We start from the raw sequence: 24,047 nt of genomic DNA, 5'->3' as shown, positions 1-24,047 counted from the left end.
CTCACTGCGGGGGAATCGCGGACCCTCACCCCCTCACTGCGGGGGAATCGCGGACCCTCACCCCCTCACTGCGGGGGAATCGCGGACCCTCACCCCCTCACTGCGGGGGAATCGCGGACCCTCACCCCCTCACTGCGGGGGAATCGCGGACCCTCACCCCCTCACTGCGGGGGAATCGCGGACCCTCACCCCCTCACTGCGGGGGAATCGCGGACCCTCACCCCCTCACTGCGGGGGAATCGCGGACCCTCACCCCCTCACTGCGGGGGAATCGCGGACCCTCACCCCCTCACTGCGGGGGAATCGCGGACCCTCACCCCCTCACTGCGGGGGAATCGCGGACCCTCACCCCCTCACTGCGGGGGAAATCACAGACAGAGACCCCCTCACTGCGGGGGAAATCACAGACAGAGACCCCCTCACTGCGGGGGAAATCACAGACAGAGACCCCCTCACTGTGGGGAAATCACAGACAGAGACCCCCTCACTGTGGGGAAATCACAGACAGAGACCCCCTCACTGTGGGGAAATCACAGACAGAGACCCCCTCACTGTGGGGAAATCACAGACAGAGACCCCCTCACTGTGGGGAAATCACAGACAGAGACCCCCTCACTGTGGGGAAATCACAGACAGAGACCCCCTCACTGTGGGGAAATCACAGACAGAGACCCCCTCACTGTGGGGAAATCACAGACACAGACCCCCTCACTGTGGGGAAATCACAGACACAGACCCCCTCACTGTGGGGAAATCACAGACACAGACCCCCTCACTGTGGGGGAATCACAGACACAGACCCCCTCACTGTGGGGAAATCACAGACACAGACTATAATGGGATTTGCTTCCTTTTTCCATTTCTGATGAACAGCTTTCCACAGAATCATTAACCTCTCTTTCCCCTCTCCAGATGCTGACTGCCCTGCAGAATTTTTCTCTATCTGTATTCCTGTTGTGCCACACCTTCCGAGGGAAATTGTGTCTGCTCTGCGGCTGCATTTAACTCGTATTGTCTCGATGATGGGATTTGTTGTCTGTCTTATTTGCAAACTCTTTGAAAATGAACCAAAATTTTATTATAAAGTGCAGTACAGTGTTTCACAGCTGGGGGGCACAGTCGCGCTGCAGAATCCATGGATGGAGCTCTGGTCCCAGGAGCCTCTCTCAGAGGAGAGCTGTCAGTCCCACTCTCTGTCTCTGACGCTAAGGATTCCTCATGGTGAAGGGACACCGTCTGCGCCTCATCCTCAGCAGGTCCCGCAGGTGCGTCACAAAGCACCGTGTTAGTCTCACCAGGATGATGAATCGCTGCCTCAAATCAGTAAACTGCAGGCAACGAGCACAACAAAGTCACACGTCAGACACCGACAACCATAAAGAAAGAACTTGCATTTATATAGCGCCTTTCACGACCTCAGGACATCAAAGCCCTTTACATCCAATGAAGTACAGTCACTATTGTAATGTAGGAAACACAACAGCCAAATTGGGCACAGCAAGATCCCACCAACTGCAATGTGATAATGACCAGATAATCTGTTTTAGTGATGCTGGTTGAGGGATAAATATTGGCCAAGACGCTGGGGAGAACTCCCCTGCTCTTCTTCGAATAATGCCATGGGATCATTTACGTCAACCCGAGAGGACAAATGGGGCCTCGGTTTAAAGTCTCATCTGAAAGACGGCACCTCTGACAGTGCAGCACTCCCTCAGTACTGCTCTGGAATATCAGCTTAGATTTTGTGCTCAAGCCTCTGGCGTGGGGCTCGGACCCACAACCTTCTGAATCGGAGGCTGGAATGCTACCAACTGAGCCACGGCTGACATACAGGTCAAGATGAGACATAAGATGGAAGAAGGACATCATTGCAGCCCATGCAGCTCACGGCATCAATCACCTCCACAAAGGCCCCACTCAGACCATTCCTGCCTCTGTCCTGCCCCAATATTCAGTCTCTTTCCCTTTACTCATGGTGGATGTCTCTTTGTTCACAGGTTCCACGGGCACCAGACACCCTCTGGTATCTCACCCGAGCGACCATTCAGAATCGCAGCCGATGACAGTCCTGTCCTCATGGGAGCTCCACACACAGGCACTTTCCACCAGGGGTCAGTACAGAGCAACCAGGGACAGGAAGCCTGGTTTCTTCATCTGCCCGGCCCAGGGTCACTGAAACCAGCCCTAGGGCCTCAACCATGGGCCTGCTGGGATGAGCTAACACCGAGGTCCTTGCTGGAGAGCCGAGAGATTTTAGCTGGTGAAACTCTGGCTGTATCTGGCACACATTCTAGTTTGGTTTGGAGACCGGAACGTGGAGATGGATTTACACGTGTCAGACACTCAGTGAATCCCCCCCAAAAATCTGAGGCTGGAGGTTTAGGCGCATAGAACCTTACAGCACAGATGGAGGCCATTCGGCCCATCGTGCCTGTGCTGGCTCTTTGAAAGAGTTGTCCATTTAGTCCCACTCCCCCTGCTCTTTCCCCATCGCCCTGCAATTTTTTTCCTTTTCAAGTATTTATCCAATTCCCTTTTGAAAGTTATTATTGAATCCGCTTCCACCGCCCTTTCAGGCCGTGCATTCTAGATCATAACAACTCGCTGCATAAAAAAGATTCTCCTCATCTCCCCTCTGGTTCTTTTACCAATCGTATTAAATCCGTGTCCTCTGGTTACCGACCCTCCTGCCAGTGGAAACAGTTTCTCCTTATTTACTCTATCAAAACACTTCATAATTTTGAACACCTCTATTAAATCTCCCCTTAACCTTCTCTGCTCTAAGGAGAACAATCCCAGCTTCTCTGCCCATTGAGAACAGTCATCTTTCCAATGGTAACCCGTGCTGCACCTGCCCCATGTGCTTGACGCTGACACTGGCTGTCAAAAGAAGGTAAGCAGCCCACTCCCCAGTGCTGATATCCCTCGCCGTGAATAACACACAAAACAAAAATCATCTAAAAGAATTTAAATTTAAGAACAGAAGAGAAACTGAGAGGGTGGTGAAAGTTACCTCCTGGTGTAGGGAGCTGGGGAAGGTGCTGGGCTGCGTCAGCTCCACCTCAGGGAGATGCTCGTCCGGTTTGAGGTTCGGTTTAAACGAGGCAGCCTGAAGCTCGATTTGCTGCAATGAAAGAATTAGAATGTAAAGCAACTAAAGGAAGCATCAAATAAAGGAAGCTCTGAACCTGGGGCATAGGGGGATTACACAGAGGGGAGGGGAGAGAGGTTAAAGCGGGGGAGGGAGGGGAAAGAGATTGAACTGTGGATAAGTAGGGAATTGAACCAGTGAGGGCCGGGGGTGGGTGAGGGGGTAGGTTGCACTGAAAAAAGAGGGAATTGAACCTGGTGCAGTCGGAGCCCAAACCAGGAGCAGTTTAGTCATAAAAATGTTGTTGTTTGGACACTTTTCTGACACACCCCAAATTCAGCATTAGACATCCCGGGCTCGAGTGAAACAACATCCTTTATTCCCCCCTTACTCTCCAATAGGTGTCACTCAGACTGGGATACAGTTCCTCACCCGAGTGGCCATCATGCACACAGGGGCCGAGATAATGAGCGTCAGCAGACTATGCGACAATCACCTGCATCATGTGCCTGATTTGCCTCTCCCTACCCTGCACACTGAGGCTGACTGTACTGCCCCAGAGTTGCTCTAAGAGCAGTTAACTTCTTACGAACCAGGGATTGAACCCGACGCCTTTTCCAGAGACTCCACTCCCAGCAGGGAGTCTCACTCAAGGGGAGCACTGAGTGAAGAATCAATGCCCACGATTCGAGCTGCTCCCGATTTTTCCAGTCATCAATGGATTTGGTTATTAACACAGCATCTAAAAAAAATGGTAGGAAGCAGCTTAGGACTAACCACAGGTTCAGGCTCCAAGCCCAGGCCCCAGGCCCAGTAAAGCCTTCAAATAAAAGCTGTCAATTGGAATTGGAATCCTGGTAGGGAGGGGGAGGTAATCAGTGGTCAGCCAACCTTACAGCTCCGGAGTTGGATGCGTTTCCCAAGAGTAGGGACCCTACTCCCCCCTCACTCCTCTACGTTACCCCCTCCTCCTTTGGTAGGAGATGCTGTAGGCCATAGGGCACCTTAAGGAGGAAAACAACTAGGGAGGAGGAACGCAGATAAAAACACTTAATTATGTCAAATAAACGACTTAAAATCTCCATGAGATCAGACTGCCTCAGACACACCCTGCCTGCACTGGTACCTGTGATATTAGGGCAGCTTCACTCTGAGTGTAGAAAGCTTGGACCCCTCCTTCACCCCACCCACACCATTTCTTACCTTGAAGACCCTGAGGCATTCGCTCACGATCCTCTGACAGTGGCCCAGGTGAGGGACTCTCTCTTCAATTTCCTCCACTATTCTCTAAAGATGAGAAAAAACAAGTGGTTCAAAATTACTGTACCCAAACCAAATAATTTTACACAGCATTACTGATCTAGAACACTGCACTACGCTGTAAGGCACCACGCTGATCAACAACTGTATATTACCTTGTACGGTGTCACACTGATCTGAACAGTTTGCTATGCTGCAATGCATCACAGCGATCTAGAATAGACGTTACATTGTACAGCAAGACACTGATCTAGAACAGTGCCACACTATATCGCATCATGCTGACCTAGAATGGTGTAGTACACTGTGCAGTGCCACATTGATCTAGAACAGTATGTAATACCATGCAGTGGTGCTCTAGAACGGGACACTGCACTGTGCAACATCACACTGATCTAGAACAGTATGTAACACCATGCCGCATTACTGATCTAGAACAGTTCATTACAATGTTGGCAGCACACTTACCTGGAACAATTTGTTAATAATTCATTGATTTTGCACTTTTGTTTCAGTGAGCCCAGTTTACAAGAACAGAAAGAAAGTGAGATTGTTTTCTCTCACTCTGTCTGCCTTCCTCTCTCTTGTCTATCCGTTAAATCGATGGTCCAAAATCAATAAACTATTAACAAAGGAGACGACTTTAGGACAGGCGACCAAAAGCTTGGTCAAAGAGGTAGGTTTTATGGAGCATCTTAAAGGAGGAGAGAGAGGTAGAGAGGTTTAGGGAGGGAATTCCAGAATTTAGGGCCTAGGCAGCTGAAGGCACGGCCGCCAATGGTGGGGCGAAGGAAATCGGGGATGCGCAAGAGGCCAAAATTGGAGGAGCGCAGAGATCTCAGAGGGTCGTGGGGCTAGAGGAGGTTACAGAGATGGGGGGGGGGGGCGCATGGAGGGATTTGAAAACAAGGACGAGAATTTTGAAATCATTGGTGGATTCAACAAAACAATAAATAAATCAATAAAACAAAATGCTAGAAATCTGAAATAAAAACACAAAATTGTTGGAAAGACTCTGTGGGTCAGTCGGTATTTGTGGCGATACCACCTGAACTGCTGACATTTTCTGTTCTTATAATAAATGTGACTGTTGGCAACACTGAAATTAGCACCAAGTGCTCACTGCACCATGTTCCCAACACAAACATTCATGGAACTCTCCCCTTGTAAAGACATCTCCAGGCACTTTATAAAGGAGGGAGGTGGGCACAGGGAGCAGGGAGCGAGGGAATTGGGGAGCAGATCATCAAGATGGGGGTTTTGAGGAGTCCTTTTGAAGGTGGTTGGTTGGAAGACGCATGCGAGTGAATTTGGGTGAGGGAGAGAGAAGGGGGGTGCGCGGGGACTTGGTGTAGGAGCAGACGTGGACTACGGAGTTCTGGAGTAGCTGGAGCTTAAGAGGAGTGAGGGCAGGGAGGCTGGTGAGGAGCACTTTAGAGAAAAGGCACTGACTGGTGCTGGGAGGGTGGGTACCATTCCCAAGGGCCCATTTGTTGAATGTGAACCTAATGGCCCCCCGTCCAATGTACCTCCAAGTCCCCTCTTGCTGTCAGGGTTCTGAGACCCCACCCTCACCCCAAGTGTGTGATGTGCTCTTGGGCCGTCTCCAAACCCACACTGTGCTGCCACGTTCTCCCCATCCTGCCTCCCAGATATCCCATCAAGTGTCCGGTCACTGCTGCCTGGGGTCACAATGTGGAGCCGTTCCTTCCTGTTCGGACAACAAGGCGGCGACACCCCAGCTTCTGAAACTCTGAAACTGGCCCATTGTCACCCAAGGTTTGGGACTGGGGCCAGCATGGGTATACCTGCCCTGGTGCAGGACTGGGGCCAGCATGGGTATACCTGCCCTGGTGCAGGACTGGGGCCAGCATGGGTATACCTGCCCTGGTGCAGGACTGGGGCCAGCATGGGTATACCTGCCCTGGTGCAGGACTGGGGCCAGCATGGGTATACCTGCCCTGGTGCAGGACTGGGGCCAGCATGGGTATACCTGCCCTGGTGCAGGACTGGGGCCAGCATGGGTATACCTGCCCTGGTGCAGGACTGGGGCCAGCATGGGTATACCTGCCCTGGTGCAGGACTGGGGCCAGCATGGGTATACCTGCCCTGGTGCAGGACTGGGGCCAGCATGGGTATACCTGCCCTGGTGCAGGACTGGGGCCAGCATGGGTATACCTGCCTCAGGTTCCTGGTTTATGGGGTGTTTATATGCTCGGTATATGTTCTACATGTAAGAACCCTGTGACAGAGGAGGCCATGACTAAAACCTCAGGCTGTCCCTCACCTTCTGCAGGTGACTGCTTCGGAAAGGATCCTCACCTTCTGGTGACTGAGGTTCTTTATGATCAGAGACTCGTTGTCGCACTCCACTGAGTGAATCCATTCCTGGAACTTGCTGGTCTTTACCACCCACTTGTGGAGCTGATAGTACGATACTTGGTAAGATTCATAACAACGTGCAAAGCTGTTCAATAACTGCAGCCTGAAATTCAGAACAGTGGGATAGAATGAACGGGGCCGGGAGCAGCCAGTCAGGGCCAGGGTTACTCTGAACAAGCAGGGTTGAAGCAGTCAGTCACAGTGAACAAGTCCAGAGCAGCGAGTAATCATTCACATTGTAGGAAGTCAACTGAGAGAAAATTGGTCCAGAATTTACTTTGGATCAATTCATACTGGCTCCTCGAAATCCTAATCTTACTTTCAGGGTTTAAACATCGATGGTGACTGCTGGTGTGAGTGTGTCATTACGTGTACATGATGGCAAAACGATGCACAGATTCAGGACAGTCAATTATATTTCCCAGTAATTGAAAAGAGTTTTTTTTATTAGTTCCGTGAGGGAAAGTCATCGCTACTGAGCTTTATCCTTCAATGTCCATTTTCTCCTGCCTTACTAGTAAACTTCCAGCCTTGCTCTCACACTACTCTGCACCTCTGAATCCAAACCGCACAATGTGATAAATGACCAGACGATCTGTTTTTGTGACATTGGTTGAGGGATAAATATTGGCCAGGACACCGGGGAGGACTCCCCTGCTCTTTGAAATAGTGCCATGTGATCTTTTACATCCACCCGAGATGCCCTGAGCTGAGCTCTGTGCCCTGCAACAGTAACATCCCAAGACCCACATCTGCCACATGCCAGCGATTAGGAGCAGGAGTCCTGATTGATTTCCCTTCTCCCCCCCTCCCCACTTCCTTTGCAAAGGGGACTGAGATTAATTGTAGAATCGTAACCCCAAGCCCGCTCAGTATTCACCACGGGGCAACACAGTTACAGCCAGAGATAGACGGAAGATTTAGCTCTTAAGCAGCAAGCTTCAGTCCATGAAATTATTCACAGAGGAAAGCCTCTGCCCCAGACCGGCTCAGCCCACTCAGCACAGACCGAGTGAAAACCCCTGCCCCAGACCGGCTCAGCCCACTCAGCACAGACCAAGTGAAAACCCCTGCCCCAGACCGGCTCAGCCCACTCAGCACAGACCGAGTGAAAACCCCTGCCCCAGACCGGCTCAGCCCACTCAGCACAGACCGAGTGAAAACCCCTGCCCCAGACCGGCTCAGCCCACTCAGCACAGACTGGGGACAGAACCTGCCTCAGCAAAAGCGAAATACTGCGGATGCTGGAATCTGCAATAAAAACAGAAAATGCTAGAAATCACTCAGCAGGTCAGGCAGCATCTGTGGAGAGAGAAACTCAGTTCACGTTTCAGGTCGATGACCTTTCATCAAAACTGCCTCGTCTGCTCGTCTAAGAGGGATTCAATCTCAGAAAGGAATTTCCCCCAACATTTGCTATAGGTGAGGTGTTGAGTCAGTAAAAGCTGCAGCAGTTACAAATGGCTTAAACACAGCAGCAAAAAGTAAATTGGATATGGAGCAAAAAAGATGAGGGTTTTTTCTTCCATTTGCCTTGCCAGGGCTGGAGAGAGACCCACAAATAGACGCACCTTTCCTCCGTGTATATTTTCATGGACTGAAGTTTGCTGCTTAAGAGCTGAATCTTCCGTCTGTCTCTGGCTGTTATCATATCGCCCAGCCTAGTGTTATTCTGTTGTGTGTTGCCCCCTGGTGAATACTGAAGGCCCTTGGTGCCTGTGTTTAATTCACAGTTTAGGGGAGTGTCGCAGTCTTCCTCGGCCACAGTGCACTGACTCCCAAGTCTCTGCAGCACGTGATCCACTTGCTTAATCGCTCGGTGCAGCTTCTGAAAATAAAGATGACAAGGGGTTTGTCCCGTGAGCTGGCGTCACACTCGTGAAATGTTAAACCACGGCATTGAACAACGGTTTCAGAGCAACTGGAGGAGGCCATTCAGCCCCTCGAGCCTCCTCCATCTTTCACTGCCTGAAAGGGTGGTACAGACAGAAACAGTCATCGCAATTAAAAAGTACTTGGATGTGCACTTGAAGTGTCATAACCTACAGGGCTACGGACCAAGTGCTGGAAAGTGGGATCAAGCTGGGTGGCTCTTTTTCAGCCGGCACGGACACGCTGGGCCGAATGGCCTCCTTCTGTGCTGCAAATTTCTACAATTGTATGATTCTATAATCAGATTGTAGCTGATCTGTACCTCAACCCTCTCTACCCACCTTTGCTCCATAGCCTTGATATCCTTACCCAACAAAATTCTACCGATCTCAGTCTTGAAAATTTCAATTGTCCTCCAGCACCCTCAGCCTTTTGGGGGAGAGAATTCCAGATTTCCACTACCCTTTGCGTGAAAAAGAGCTTCCTGATTTTGCTCCTGAATGACCTGGCTGTTGTTCTGGAATCTCCCACCAGAGGAAATCGTTTCTCTGTATCTACCCTCCCAATTAGCAATGATTTGTTACTGTAGTGACCTTGATCGCCCATTGGCAGGCCATGGTATGTGGCACTGGAGGTCCCTCGGGGAAAGCAGTGTATGAGGCAATGGAAATTCATCCAAATATCTACAGCTGGTTGGGTTGTCAGAGAAAAAAAAAATTGTGTTCCTCAAGGTGAGGGATGTTAGTGCTGAGGAATGGAACCGTTCCCCATTTCAGCATCAAGCACACTCAGGACAGGTGCAGCAGAGCCAGGAGTAGAGTAAAGCTCCATCTTCTCTGCCCCCAACAACATGGCTCAGTGCCTACCTTGGAAAAGGACCATGTGGCACTTTTCCCCATTTCCTACACTTACCATCCTGTGGCCTCTCTGAGTGAAAGTGCCAATTAGTACCAAATTAAGGATCGTTTTGTGCTGTAAGCCACTTGGAGCTGAATTGAGACTGTCCCAGACTCATTTCCCATAGAACCCTTACAGCCAGCAGATGGAGGAGATTTGGATTTGAACTCCAGGATCAGAGGTGAAAGGTCATTAACCTATTAGGCCCTCCAATATCAATTTCTTTACACAGTCCTGAAATATCATCTCTAGTTCAGTCCCCTCTTCCCAGAAATACACGGATCACTCAGCATCTAGCCAACACTTTGGATGTAAACATTCAACAAAATTAGCCAGAAAATTAACTTGTCTTTTTTCCAACAACAAATTGCCTTTAAGGTGGCAAAACATCCCAAGACGCTTCACAGGAGTATATTCAGATAAAAACTGACACCAAGACAAGGAAAGAGATACTAAGACAGGTGACTAGAAGCTTGGTCAAAGAGATAGGTTTTAAGGAGCGTTTTAAAAGTCGGGAGAGAGGCAGAGAGGTTTAAGGAAGGAATTCCAGAGCTTAGGGCCTAGACGGCTGAAGGCACGGCCGCCAATCGTGGGGCGAAGGAAGTGGGGGATGCACAAGAGGCCAGAGTTGGAGGAACGCAAAGACCTCGGAGGGCTATAGGCCTGGAGAAGGTTAGAGACGGAGAGGGCCGAGGCCACGAGGGATTTGAACGCGAGGATGCTGATTATTTCCAATGTTTTCTCTTATTTTAGATTTCTGTTTTTTTTTCTTCTTTTACCTTAGTTTCTGCTCATTTTAAGTTCTGGTTGAACGTTGCTGTATCATTACAACAATTATTTTACTAAAATTGTTACTGAATTCCATTTGTTTGTGGGGGAGGGGGTGGGGTGGTTAAGCTGCTTCCAAAAATGTTAAAGGCACCATTAATGGTGAACGCGGAGGTATGGGTCAGGGTAGCAGAGTGCTACAGGAAGCTGGCTTGTACCTGCAGTCCCCCACGTGGTGACTTTCACCACCCTCACCGGGTGAGGTAGCGAGACTCTCAGAGAGAGAAAGGTCGTCGGAGGCCAGTCCCCTCGGCCTACTCTCATACATTAGGGGAGCCTCGGCCCAGGTTTCCAGCCAGTTCTCTCCATCAGAGAAGGAGCCAGAATGGGAAAACAGCAAGGCAAAGAAAGCCCAAAGAATAATCAACTTACGTTAACCTCACACATTCAGAACGGATAGTGGGGCTCCTGAGAGATGCACAAGGCAAGTGATATGTTATCCCTTAGATTCGCTCAGAACCCAGGACATTTGATGCAAAACTGTGTTGAGTGGCAAATCCAGCGTGGGGATTTATTGTGGTACATTGGACCAAATCACTTGCCATGGAGATAGATACTTGTTTTTTTATTCATTCTCGAGATGTGGCCGTCGCTGGCAAGGCCAGCATTTGTTGCCCATTCCTATTTGCCACAACTGAGGGGCTTGCTAGGCCACTACAGAGGGCTGTTAAGAGTCAACCACGTTGGTGTGGGGACTGGAGTCACATATAGGCCTAGACCAGGTAAGGACGGCAGGTTTCCTTCCCTAAAGGGCATTCGTGAACCAATTGGGTTTTTATGACAATCTGACAACTTCTCGGTCACTTTTATTGATACCAGATATTCAAATTCTCAAACTCTCATTACAGGAAACCGAAATGCAATTGGGACTGTCCCAGGTCCACTGAACAGCCTTTTGTTGCAGGTTTCAAACGTTGATATTGTCATCAATATACTGAAGCATTCTGCTTTTAGCCCCTGCCTATCTCTGTAACCTCCTCCAGCCCTACACCCCTCCGAGATCTCTAAATTCCTCCAATTCTCGGCTCTTGCGCATCCCCGATTTTTATCGCTCCACCATCGGCAGCCGTGCCTTCAGCTGTCTAGGCCCCAAGCTCTGGAATTCCCTCCCTAAACCTCTTCCATCTCTCTCCCTTCCTTTAAGAAGCTCCTTAAAACCTACCTCTTTGACCAAAGTTTTGGTCACCTGTCCTAATAACTATGTGGCTCGTTGTTAAATTTTATCTGATAACTCTCTTGTGAAGTGCCTTGGGATGTTTTACTATGTTAAAGCCGCTATATAAATGAAGTTACATTTGAAGGAAAGGGGAACAACCAACCACCAGGTTAGTCAGAATGAGATCACTCAAAACCTCAACAAGAAAACACACTGTAGCACTAAGGTAGTTTTCAGGGTATCAGGGTGATTTGAAGAGATACAAATCTCACTAACTTACCTCAAAAGACTTTCTATATAGAGGATCGTTACAGTGATCAGTGTCATCTGTGTACAGATCAGACTCCAGCAGCATCACCCTCTCTGCAGCTGAGCAAAGAGTTTTGACGGGACCCTCCCTCTTGGCATCAGAGTAACTAGGAAACAGAAGAAGACTCAGCAAAGCAACTGCAGAAAAAAAAGTTTCAAAGAAACGCACATTTGATGCAAGATCAAATCTCCCACCCGTTTCTGTTTCTTGACCCAGTTTAAAGAAACTAAGCCTGTTCTTTGGGGTTGTAGGAGTCATAGTTTTCAGTTCACGTAGCAATCAAGGCTTTCACTGCTGATCAAGCCCCGCTTCTGTCTCCCTTTAATATCCACAAAAGTGATTTCCTATCATTGTCTAATATTGCATGTTACACGGTAGAGCTAGAGAATCACAATCAATTTATGAGTGAAAATACTTGTAAAATATCAGGGCTGGCTACAGTAGATTCTGTTTATCTTCTACTGTCTGCAATGGGTTTTCAAATTTAAAAATTAAAACAATATGAAGGAGTTTTGTTCCAGTTATTTTACAGCTCAATAAATCATTTCAAATTAGTTTAGTGACATCACTTTTTCTCCGCTCTGCTCCTCTCCTCTTCTGAACGAGTTAACTCCTTATTGAGATATGGATAGGTCAGCAGCCCTTTAGTACCTTTTCCCAAAGTAGTACTTGTGGGTGACTCGCGACAGTCCCAGTAGGCTATTCGACTGAGGGGGTGTCGCTGCACAGCACTATTCTGTCCTCGTCTGGCGTGCAGACAAGGGCTGCTCCACAGCCGTCACAAAAATTATCCCCCTCCCTAACCTGCTCCGGCCAACAGTAACATCCCAGGCAATGCACCAGCTGCACTGGCTCAGCACAGTCCGAAACTTTGGGACACGTCCAGAGCAGAGTAGCTGCCACATTTACTTGCCCTTCTGTAACCCTCCTCCATTCCTTTAATTAGAGTCAGCAACAAATCGGGGAAATCTAACCGTTGCTGTGTGACATTTTTCATCAGTGTTTGGATGTTAGCCTGGGTTACTGAATGAATGATTACACAGGCTGTCGTAGGAACATTTATTAACCATCTCTGTTTTAACTGCAGTGAATTGAAATTCTGATCCAAGCCTGGAATTTCTCAGAATCATATGGCACGGAAGGAGGCCGTTCGGCCCATCGTGTCTGTGCCAACTCTGAGAGCGCTACCAATTAGTCCTCTGCTCTTTCCACACAGCCCTGCAAATTTTTCCTTTTCAAGTATATATCCAATTCCCTTTTGAAAGTTACTATTGAATCTGCTTCCACCGCCCTTTCAGGCAGTGAATTCCAGATCATAACAACTCACCGCATCAAAAAAAAATTCTCCTCGTCTCCCCTCTGGCTTTTTTGACAATTATCTTAAATCTGTGTCCTCTGGTTACCGACCCTCCTGCCAGTGGAAACAGTTTCTCCTTATTTACTCTATCAAAACCCCTCATAATTTTGAACACCTCTATTAAATCCCCCCTTAATCTTCTCTGCTCTAAGGAGAACAATCCCAGCTTCTCCGGTCTCTCCACATAACTGAAGCTGTTCTGCCAAGATCCGATTCTGTTTAAACAATAACTTACATTTGTGCAGTGCCTTTAACGTGGAAAAACCACCCTAAGGCGCTTCTCAGAGCCATAATCAGACAAAAATCGACACTGAGCCAATGGAGGGGATATTAGGAGAAGTGACCAAAAGCTCAGTCAAGCCCCGATTTCAGGTTGGAAGTACATTGCAGGTCAGTCAGCATCTATAAAGAAAAAAGGTACACATCCAAAACACCATAGCCTGTCTACCCTTTACACGTGTGACTGACCCACTGTGAATTTTATGTTTTTATTTCACATTTCCTAGCATTTTCTTATTTCACCGATCTCAGTTCCTATCTTGATCAATAATTTTAACACAAACCATGAGGTGTGAACAGTTTCAATACTCACAGCCCTGTTTCTGTCATCACATCATTGCCCTCTGGAGTACGCTTCTAGTAAAAAAAAACACATTTTATTTCAAGCAGCTATTTCTCCCCCCCCGCCCCGATTTTTAATCCCTCTCCCTACCCCGGAGACAGTGAGGCCATTTGTAAAACTCGTAACCACCCTACAATCAATCAGCTAATGGGAATGTTTCTGGCAACCTCTTGATCCACAGGTTGCACTGCACTGAGCAGTGAATTCTCTCACTGAGCCATCGGGGCAGTGAGCAGTGATTCTGAAGATAAGTCACTGTATTGTTGAGACTTTTAAAAATTCAGATTAGGAGTACTGATAAACAAACGTGTAACTCACCCCGTTAGATATCAAAACCACCCAAGGTTGTTTGCAGAGCTCAACGATCAGCACTATTCTATTTATAGAGCCCTTAATCCATGTGTGAAATGTTGCAGGAAACTCATTCGTGAGGTTGAGGATTTACATGTAGCACAAACCATCACACAAGAGCAAACTCCTGCGCACCCTCCCGTGACCATAGAATTACATAGAATGTACAGCACAGAAACAGGCCGTTCGGCCCAACTGGTCTATGCCAGTGTTTATGGTCCAAACGAGCCTCCTCCCTCCCTACTTCATCTAACCCTATCAACATATCCTTCTATTCCTTTCTCCCTCATGTGTTTATCTAGCTTCCCCTTAAATGTATCTATGCTAGTTGCCTCAAATACTCCTTGTGGTAGCGAATTCCACATTCTAACCATTCTTTGGGTAAATAAGTTTTTCCTAAATTCTCTATTGGATTTATTAGTGACTATCTTATATTTATGGCCCTAGTTCTGGTCTCCCCTGTAAGTGGAAACATCTTCTCTACGTCTACCATATCAAACCCTTTCATAATGTTAAAGACCTCTATCAGGTCACCCCTCAGTCTTCCCTTTTCTAGACAAAAGAGCCCCAGCCTGCTCAATCTTTCCTGATTGGTATAACCTCTCAGTTCTGGTATCATCCTAGTAAATCTTTTTTTGCACCTTCTCCAGTGCCTCTATATCCTTTTTATAATATGGAAACCAGAACTGTTCACAGTATTCCAAGTGTGGTCTAACCCAAGGTTCTATAAGAGTTTAACATAATTACATTGAATGTACAGCACAGAAACAGGCCATTTGGCCCAACAGGTCCATGCCGATGTTTATGCTCCACATGAGCCTCCTCCCTTCCTTCTCTGCTTTTCAATTGTACCCCTCTAGAAATGAACCCCAGTGCTTTGTTTGCTTTCCTTATGGCCTTAATAACTTGCGTTGTTACTTTTAGTGATTTGTGTATCAGTATCCCCAGATCCCTCTGCTTGTCTACCCCATTTAGACTCTTATTTTCCAAGGAGTATGTGGCTTCCTTATTCTTCAAAATGTACCACCTCACACTTATCTATATTGAAATTCATTTGCCAATTATACACCCATTCTGCAAGTTTATTAATGTCTTCCTGTATTTTGTCGCAGTCCTCCTCAGTATTAACTATACCCCCCATTTTGGTGTTGTCCACAAATTTTGAAATTGTACTTCCGATTCCTGAGTCCAAATCGTTTATGTAAATGGTGAACAACAGTGATCCCAGCACCGATCCTTGTGGAACACCACTTCCCACCTTTTGCCAGTCTGAGTAGCTACCCTTAACCTCTCCTCTCTGTTTTATGTTTTGTAGTCAGCTTGCTATCCATTCTGCTACCTGTCCCGACTCCACATGCTCTGACCTTAGTCATGAGTCTACAATACGGTACCTTATCAAAGGCCTTTTGAAAATCCAAATATATTACATTGATTGCATTGCACTTGTCTACTCTTTCTGTCACTTCTTCAAAGAATTCAATAAAGTTGGTCAAGCACGACCTTCCCTTTTGAAATCCGTGCTGACTATTCGTCATTATATTTTCAGTTTCTAGATGTTTTTCTATTACATCTTTGAGTGAAGATTCCATTATCATTGTCACTGACATTAATCTAACTGGTCTATAGTTCCCTGGACTGGTTCTATCTCCCTTGTTAAATATAGGAACAACATTAGCTGTCCGCCAGTCCTCTGGCACTATTCCCTTTTCTAATCAATTTTTATATATATGTAACAGTGCCTCTGCTATCTCTTCCCTAACTTCTTTTAATATGCACGGATGCAATCCATCCAGACCAGGGTTTTTATCCTATCTAAGTTTGATTAGTTTATCAATTATCTCCCCCCTTTCTATCTAAAAGGGGGCTTGGTCAACCTCTGCCAAGATTCATTCTTTACAATATTAGACTCAGTGTAAGCAGGAACATTAAAAGTGAGCCAGAAGCTGTCAGATTATCATTAAAAACCTAACTGGTTCACTAAAGTCCTTTAGGGAAGGAAACCTGCTGTCCTTACCCAGTCTGGCCTATATGTGACTCCAGTCCCATACTAACGTGTTTGACTCTTAACTGTCCTCTGAAGTGGCCTAGCAAGCCTCTCAGTTGGGCAACTGGGGAGGGGCAATAAATGATGGCCTTGCCAGCGACCCCCACATCCTGAGAATTAATTTTTAAAAAAGGAACATCAGACACGGTGCCTCCACCACTCTCTGGAGCTGGGGGGGGGGGGGGGGGGGGGCGGGGACACGCACATTAGCGGTAAACAACTTCAAACTAAATTATAGAATTTGGCTTTACCTTGTACAAAGTCCCCATCTTGAAGAGCCAATGGAACAGACTGAAACTCTCGAGGACATCAAAGTAGGTTAGGAGGCTGATGACAGACAGTAGACTGAAGGTGAAGGCGGACACGCAGAATTCAGCTACAATTCCAAATAAACCTTGTTGGGACACCAGATACTCCAACATATCCATGGCAAGAGAGCGGAGCAGTCACGCAGACTGGGAACTCTGTTCGTGCTTCAAAACCTCTAACTAGTTTTATCCGAGTGTCTTTAACAAAAGAATGTTCTTGTTAAGTTTATTTTTCAATCTTTGTCAGGTCTTTTTCCATTAACAACCCCCTATTTTGCCTCTTTCTCTCTGCCCCTCTCCACTTACACTATCTCACTCTGCCCTTTTCTATCTCAGTCTTTCTCTGTTAGTCCTTCTCTTCCTGTCTTTCACTTTGATAATTTATTTTCCTGCTTCTCATTCTCTTTTGTTTGCCTTTTTCTCCCTGCCCATCTACTTTCCTGTTTCTCTCTGCCAGTTTATCTTACTGCCTCTCAGTATTCTTGGCTCTATAGTCTTTCTCTCCTTCTCACTCTGTTTCTCTCTGCCAGTCTTGGTCTCTCTCTGTGTCCCTCTCTTTGTCTCCCCCTTGACCATTAAGCTACTTTGCTTTCTCTTTCTCTGAGACTGCCTGCTCGTTCCTTCTGTCTGGCTACATCACTAACCTTTTTTTTGTTCTCTTGGTTTCTATCTGCGATCCTGGATACATTTCCAGCCTACCCACATTCACTTATAACCCAAAACTATTGGTTTTCTGCAGTGGCTCAGCCTGTGAGACAGGTTTTCAGAAATGTGAATGTCAGGAATGTGGTGAGTCTGAAAACATTCCCACCCCTGAAAACAAGGTCAAATCCACTGGTCAAACTAAAGTTGACAAGAGGAAAATAAATCAAAATCTTGATTAATTATTCGTTTTATATATGGGTTTACAAAACTTGGGTGAACTTGAGATTTGAAAACAGCTGAAAATCCCAAATCCTTTTCTGTTTATCTACACCCACATTGCTTTCATTCACGGTAGCTAGGGTGTACTCTCTTGTTCTCTTTAAGCTCCAAATATGTTGACCTACACCTTCTTTCTCACTGTGTTGAAATCAACTCATTACCAGGTCTCCCATTCAACTGGTTCTTTCCCAGGAACTACACGCTGTGGAACTCGTCACCTCCCCTGGTCTGCTCTCCCTCCTACAAACTCTCAACCTTTAAGATCCAAGCTTGCCATCTGCTAACCACCACTGGTTTATCTTGTTTTCTCTGCCCTGCACTAGGGGCTTTAGCTCTTTGGATAGGTTGCTCAGAAAATATATTTTTAAATAGTAATGCCCACTTTCAGCACACGCCACACCTGTGGAACTGGATTTGATGCCTGGATTTGTGGGCATTGCAGCCATTTTCATGGCATCCCAAACTTCAGACAAAAAAAAAGCGAGATAGAGATAAAGAGAGAGATTTAGAGATAGAGATAAAGATAGAGAGAGACAGATAACCACTGGTGACATTGGTGCTAAGCTAATGTTAGTTAGCAATGCTCTAGATGCACCAATGCATTAACCCCTGGTTTCTTTCCTACTGACTTAAACTCAATTCTCCAGTTTACAAACACCCCAGTTGTAAAGTGAATCGAGCATATGCAACAGTCTTCAAAGGAAAACTAATCTCTGTTCCAGTTTACACTTCAATTCTCAAAGCTATGGTGGCATAACCAAAACCAACCAAAGAATGGCTCAGAGACTAAGTGCTGAGGCCCACCCATATCTCATCAGTGATCGCTTAAACCAGTCTCTAATCTTGCACAAGCCATCCTGTATGTCCCACCCTGTGCTACTATGAATGCGAATGTGTGCTAATGTATTGCAATCAACTGCAAGTTAATAAACTTTATTCTATATTCATGCTTTATCATATTTGCAGTAAAACCACCTTTAGTGTACCACTTCCTTTGGAAGAGATTATTTTCCCCTATGCTTGTTGAAAGTGGATAATGTTATTGAGAAAAATGTTCCATTTTGCAACACTAAGTGCCAGCACCAAACACTCCCTGGTCAGGTACAGTACGAGTTAGGTCCAGGGTGGAGCCCCTGATATATTACCACATCAATGTGGCTTAAGTCCCAATCTCACTCTGTCAGTGTGACATTTCCATTTCACATGCCAACCCTATTCTATTATTTGTTAGCAACATAGTAAAGAATGCATTTATTAAAAAATAACCATTGAATTATTTCCCCTGTTGTCTTTTTTATTTGTACTGCTAATTTAGTGCCAATAACAGGGTGGTTTTGTGCTATGGACCCACCCCCATTATGAAATGGCTCCGGCTGCCCCAAATTTATTTTTATTTTGAGCACTTAGAGCCACCACCAATGATTGTGACATGCACAGATTAATATCTATCAGATATTAATTTAATAACTGATATTTATTGATTCACATCAATTCTTTATGTACTTATAAATAAAGGAGCTGATATATAGTAATTTCCTGATGATATCAAACTAGAAGTAACAAGCCCGAAAGAATGCAGGAGACAAAAGGAGGACATAAACTTGTGAGGGAAATGGGCAGATTAGTGGCAGATGCAGTTTAATACAGACAAATGGAAAATAATGTATTTTAGAAGAATAAAGAATGAAAATTATACCTGAAATAATACGTTTCTCAATGCAGGGGAGGAAGGGTGAAATTGCTCAGGGATTCTTCTGCTTGTTCGCTGTAACTTACGCGGAAATCCCGGGGAAAATGGCACAAATAACATTTGTCGTTTTTCTAGGGTTTTCACGGTTCTTCCGACGAAGCTACGACAGACGTGTGTGAGAATCCCCATGGAATTTCACTCCCATTAATCCTTAAAAAGGTGGTTGGACAGGTACAAAAAGCCACTAAGTCAGCAAATGGGATTTTCAACTTTATATGGAGTGGGATTGTATAGAAAAGTGAAGAGGTCATGATGAATCTGTACATAACAATGGTTAGACCACATATGGAATACTGTGTGCAGTTTTGTCTCCTCACCGTAGAGGGGAATAGAATAGCCCTGGAGAAAGTGCAGTGCAGACTTACCAGGATGACACCAGAAATGAGGGGTCTGAGTTAGCAGAAAGGCTACAGCAACTAGGGCTGCATTCTGCTGAACGGAGAGGATTGCAGGGGGGTACCGGATAGAGGTGTACAAAATGATAAAAGGACTACACAAGGTAAATATAGGCAGATTGCTTCTACTGGTAGGTGAATTGAAGACACAAGGGAACGAACTCAAGATAAGCACCTAAGGGAGAGATTAGAAGGAGCTTATCACACAAATCATCAGAATGTGGAACACTGCTACAAGTGGTGGTTGATGCAGAGTCAATTACAGCATTCAAAAAGATAACTACTTGAAAAGGAACATAAAATGGTATTGGGAGAAAACAGGAAAAAAAGACTTTGTAAACTCAGCTCCCGTGAGGGGTCAAAGTTCAGCGCAGGCGAGAAGGGTCAGATGGCCTCCTCCTGTGCTGAAATTTCTGTTTTAACTGAATACTTTTCCCAATTTGTAAGAGAAGACGCTCACAAGATCTTTCTAGCTACAGGATATTTGTTTTAATTAATCCTTTAATCTGTTCTATTATTAAAATTGCGATTATTTTCCCAATTTCTAGCCACTTAATGAGAGTCCTGTGATGGTGGGAGAGGGGAGGGGTAGTGGATAATTTGAGAGCTCAGGAAACATTTCAGGAAATGACAGAGTGGGAGTAAAGGTGTTATCGGGAATAAAAGTAGGATTAAAAGCACCCACCCCAATCCAAAAAGTGCAAATTATCCTTATGGTGGAATCCAGGCTCACGATGGGAATCGATGGATCATCAAGAGGCCCCAAATTTTGCTCTTACTCTTATGGTGCAGCAATACCCCGGCTCAGGAATGAAGGCATGTGCAACCTAAACAATAAAACAAACATTATATAGTGAGGCTAGAACCCACAACCTTTAACTCAGGTAAAAATACCACCACTGAGCCAAGCAGACACCCAGGCGAGTCAGGAGGTTGTGGGTTTAAGCCCTACTATAGGACTTCAGCACATAATCTAGACTGACTCTTCAGTGCACTGAAGGAGTGATGCATTGTCAGAGGTGCCATCTTTTGGATGAGATGTTAAATCAAGGCCTGTTCAGATGGACAGAAAAGATCCCATGGAACTTTTTCAAAGAGGAGAAAGGAAGCTCTCCTGGTATCCCTCAACCAACCTCCAAAACAGTTTAATAGGTCATTCATCCCATTGCTGTTTTTGGGACCTTACCGTGCGCAAAATGGCTATTGTGTTTGACTACAGACCTAACTACACTTCAGAAAGTAACTCAATAGCTTGAAGCACTTTGGAATGAAAGACACGACAAAAATGCAAGTCTTACTCTTTTCCACCAAGAAAAGGAGAAGGAATACAAATAAAAAGAGATGCTGTGCAATGAGGCAATGCCTTTCACAAGGCTTTATCTTGTAAAAATCCTAGCAGGTATTAAGATTATGGAGGCTCCACTTTAAAACACCCACAAATCCTACTTGATTTATTTTGTTGAAACTTTCCACTAGTTCAGCCGCACCCATCTGTTGTGCCACCAAGTGTTCTGCTGGAGGGTCCTGGCTACATGGTGAATCCCCAATCCCTGTTGGACAAATTGGGAGAGGGAGGAGGCAGAATCCATCTTGTCCTCTTCCTAGTGGGTGGTGCTACTGACAATAGCCTTCACTCAGGTCCTGTTGGCCAAGATTGGTACATAACAGTGAGATTCCTCAGTTACATAACCAGTGACCATTTACAAAAGAACAAGTCACTTCACAAAACAATTATAGTAACAAAAACGGGACGAACTTAGTTCGGCGGAGAGGGCAAGTGTCTGTTATTCAAAGAATAATGATGACTGCACCGAATGGTGAGTAATCTACACAGATACACCCAGTATTTCCCCTTTGATCTTGCTACTTGTAGATTGGTAGGCAATGCACATATTAGTCTTCAGTGTTTCTCAAAACTATCACTGGGAAACAGGCTAATGATTATTCACAGTATGTGAAATCTAGCGAAAGGAAGGAAGTAAATTACTCCATGCATGACTTGTATTAGTCTTAAGCCTTCTGGCATGCAACTTTTAAGCTTATTAATTTCCTGTTGGCAACTTCATAACAAATACTAACACTTTGCACCACAGGCAGCACATTGATAAAAATGTAAAGTGCCCAAGCAAGGTACACATCCAGAAAATGTGTTTTTTAAAATTATTTTTTTGTGGTCATGAAGGTGCCAGACGTTGATTCTGGAGAATGGAACTCTTCCCATTTCAGTCACCAATGTTAGCATCAAGTACTCCCAGTTCAGCTATAGCTGGTCCCTCGAACTCTGCTCCAATGTACCTCAGCTCCAACCTCAGAAAAACACTTCCTAGTGCATCAGAGTGACATTTCCCCATTTCCCACACTAGCTATCCTCTGGCCTCCGAGTGAGATTACCAATTGGCACTAAATTAGAGACAGTTTTGGACTGTCCACTGCCCACTAGGGCTGACACAACTCAAACTCATTTCACATAGGACCCTTACAACCGGGATATCAATCTAGGGTGAATTCAAACCCAGGTCAAAGACCAATATCTAAAATACAAAGCCACCTAATCCCAAATTATGCTTTTAATGAAATTCATCTCTCACTTTGCAGCCAACATATTTGTAACATGGCTTCCTTGGTCTCTGGGCAGTGCTGAGCTCAGAAATCAAAAGACATAAACCTCTCAAAACAGTTAATATCTGTAGTGGTATCCGAGGCTCAGTGGTAGCACTCTCGCCTCTGAATCAGAAGATCATGGGTTCAAGTTCCACTCCAAAAGACTTGAGCACAAAATCTAGGCTGACACTCCAGTGCAGTACCGTCAGAAGTGCCGTCTTTTGGATGAGTTAAACCAAGGCCACGCCTTCCCTCTCAGGTGGACATAAAAGATCCCACAGCACTATTTGACGAGGAACAGGGGAGTTCTCCCCGGTGTCCTGGCCAATATTTCTCCCTCAACCAACATCACTAAAAAAATGAACTGCTCATTTATTCCAGTGCTGTTTATAGAACCTTGCTGTGCGCAAATTGGCTGCCGCATTGCATACAACAGTGACTACACTCCAAAAGTACATCATTGGTTGTAAAGCACTTTAGGATGTCCTGAGGTGGTGAAAGGCGCTATATAAATGCAAGTTCTTTCTTTCTTGAACAAGCTACAAACCTGTTTACTCACAAGAATGTAACTTCAAAAATGCTTCACAACTCATTGTATAAAATGTATAGCACACACGCAGCCTCAGAACAGAGGTGTTAAAATATTTTCACACTGGCAAAGAAAGTAGTTTTAAAAATAATTTATTTTACCTGCATGACATGTGGATTATGTCATCATCAGCAACAAGATTACGGGAAACATCTGACTTGTGAGGCTCGCCTCATTGTTCAGGAATTACCCAGTTAGCCTCGCCCTGGAGTTTTCTCATTCCATCGGGGCAGATATACACAAACCCATGTAAACGTTAGAAAGTATTCACAAAATCACCAGGCAGCTGAAAAAAAATGCATAAAATGTTGCAACCTACTTTACACTTTATCTGATCGAGGTGTTTAAAATGTTAAAAGGATTCGATAGGGTAGATACAGCTAAAATATTTCCTCTGGTGGGAGAATCAAGAACGAGGGGACATAATTTTAAAGTTAAGGCTAGGCCATTTAGCACGGAAATCAGGAAGCACATTTTCACACAAAGGGTAGTAGAAATCTGGAACTCTCTTCCCCCAAAAGGATGTGGATGCTGGGGGACAACTGGGGCTTTCAAGACTGAGATCGATAGATTTTTGTTAGGTATCAAAGGATATGGAGTTGAGGTACAGCCATGTTCTAATTGAATGGCGGAGCAGACCTGAGGGGCTGAATGGCCTCCTCCTATTCCTATGAGTCTCTGATAAATTTCTCCCAAAAATATGTGTACTAATGCAGAAAATTTATTGGAAACTTTTAAAAATGTTTGCTTGAGGGAAGGCAGTGAAATCCCTTCTGAAGAGTGTGTCACTGTCACTAGAGACAGCTTTCCCCTCTCCGTGCTCATCTCCTTAAGGCAGCAATTCATGATGGAAAGATGTTTTACTGATCTTTAAAATGCCCATCCTCCAAGCAACCAAACAGAGCAGGCTTTCATCCCGTCAGTCTGAGTTGAATGCAAAGCCAAGTCCCTCAGGTCAAAGGCCAGGGTCCAGCCTACTAAACCACCAGTCCAAAAGAGTTATCAACTCCAATGGCACCAGGTGGAAAAGGAGAATTCTTTATGTGCTTTTTCCCTCAAATGCTTTGAATGAGGTACTGCCTTCATGTAAAAGTGTTTGGCAAACACTTCAACACCAATCATATCATGTAGATGTCAGCCGTGGCTCAGTGGTAGCGCTCTCACCTTGGAGACAGGAGGTCATGGGTTCAAGTCCTGCTCCAAAGACTTGAGCACAAAAATCTAGTGCAGTACTGAGGAGCTGCATTTCGGATGAGATGTTAAACCAAGGTCCATTCTGCCCCAGTGTGCTAGCCAATATTTATCCCTCA

At 45.7% G+C, this 24,047-nt stretch overlaps 1 protein-coding gene across 3 annotated transcripts; it reads right to left on the bottom strand.

The window, feature by feature from the left end:
* Positions 1–1,055: 1,055 nt before the first annotated feature.
* On the bottom strand, positions 1,056–24,022 carry LOC137301536 (plectin-like). 3 transcript variants are annotated; one of them, XM_067971073.1, is made up of 12 exons: positions 23,902–24,022; positions 22,839–23,023; positions 20,994–21,188; positions 20,233–20,374; positions 16,422–16,676; positions 13,746–13,789; positions 11,767–11,902; positions 8,305–8,561; positions 6,674–6,836; positions 4,295–4,378; positions 3,014–3,124; positions 1,056–1,328 (listed from the first exon to the last, which is right to left on the bottom strand). In XM_067971073.1, exons 5-12 carry the CDS (start codon positions 16,596–16,598, stop codon positions 1,206–1,208), a joined length of 1,095 nt encoding a protein of 364 aa, XP_067827174.1. In that variant the 5' UTR covers positions 16,599–16,676; positions 20,233–20,374; positions 20,994–21,188; positions 22,839–23,023; positions 23,902–24,022; the 3' UTR covers positions 1,056–1,205. The 3 variants fall into 3 exon arrangements, with proteins under 3 accessions (XP_067827174.1, XP_067827176.1, XP_067827175.1); XM_067971075.1 differs by lacking the exons at positions 16,422–16,676; positions 20,233–20,374 and having other exon boundaries at positions 23,902–23,997; XM_067971074.1 differs by lacking the exons at positions 20,233–20,374; positions 20,994–21,188; positions 22,839–23,023; positions 23,902–24,022 and adding an exon at positions 17,564–17,699.
* Positions 24,023–24,047: the final 25 nt, after the last annotated feature.

This window comes from Heptranchias perlo, chromosome 33 (assembly GCF_035084215.1).
Source record: "Heptranchias perlo isolate sHepPer1 chromosome 33, sHepPer1.hap1, whole genome shotgun sequence".
Lineage (NCBI taxonomy): Eukaryota > Metazoa > Chordata > Chondrichthyes > Hexanchiformes > Hexanchidae > Heptranchias > Heptranchias perlo.
Note: the sequence above shows the minus strand (reverse complement) of the source record. Positions and strands in the feature narration are given on the sequence as shown.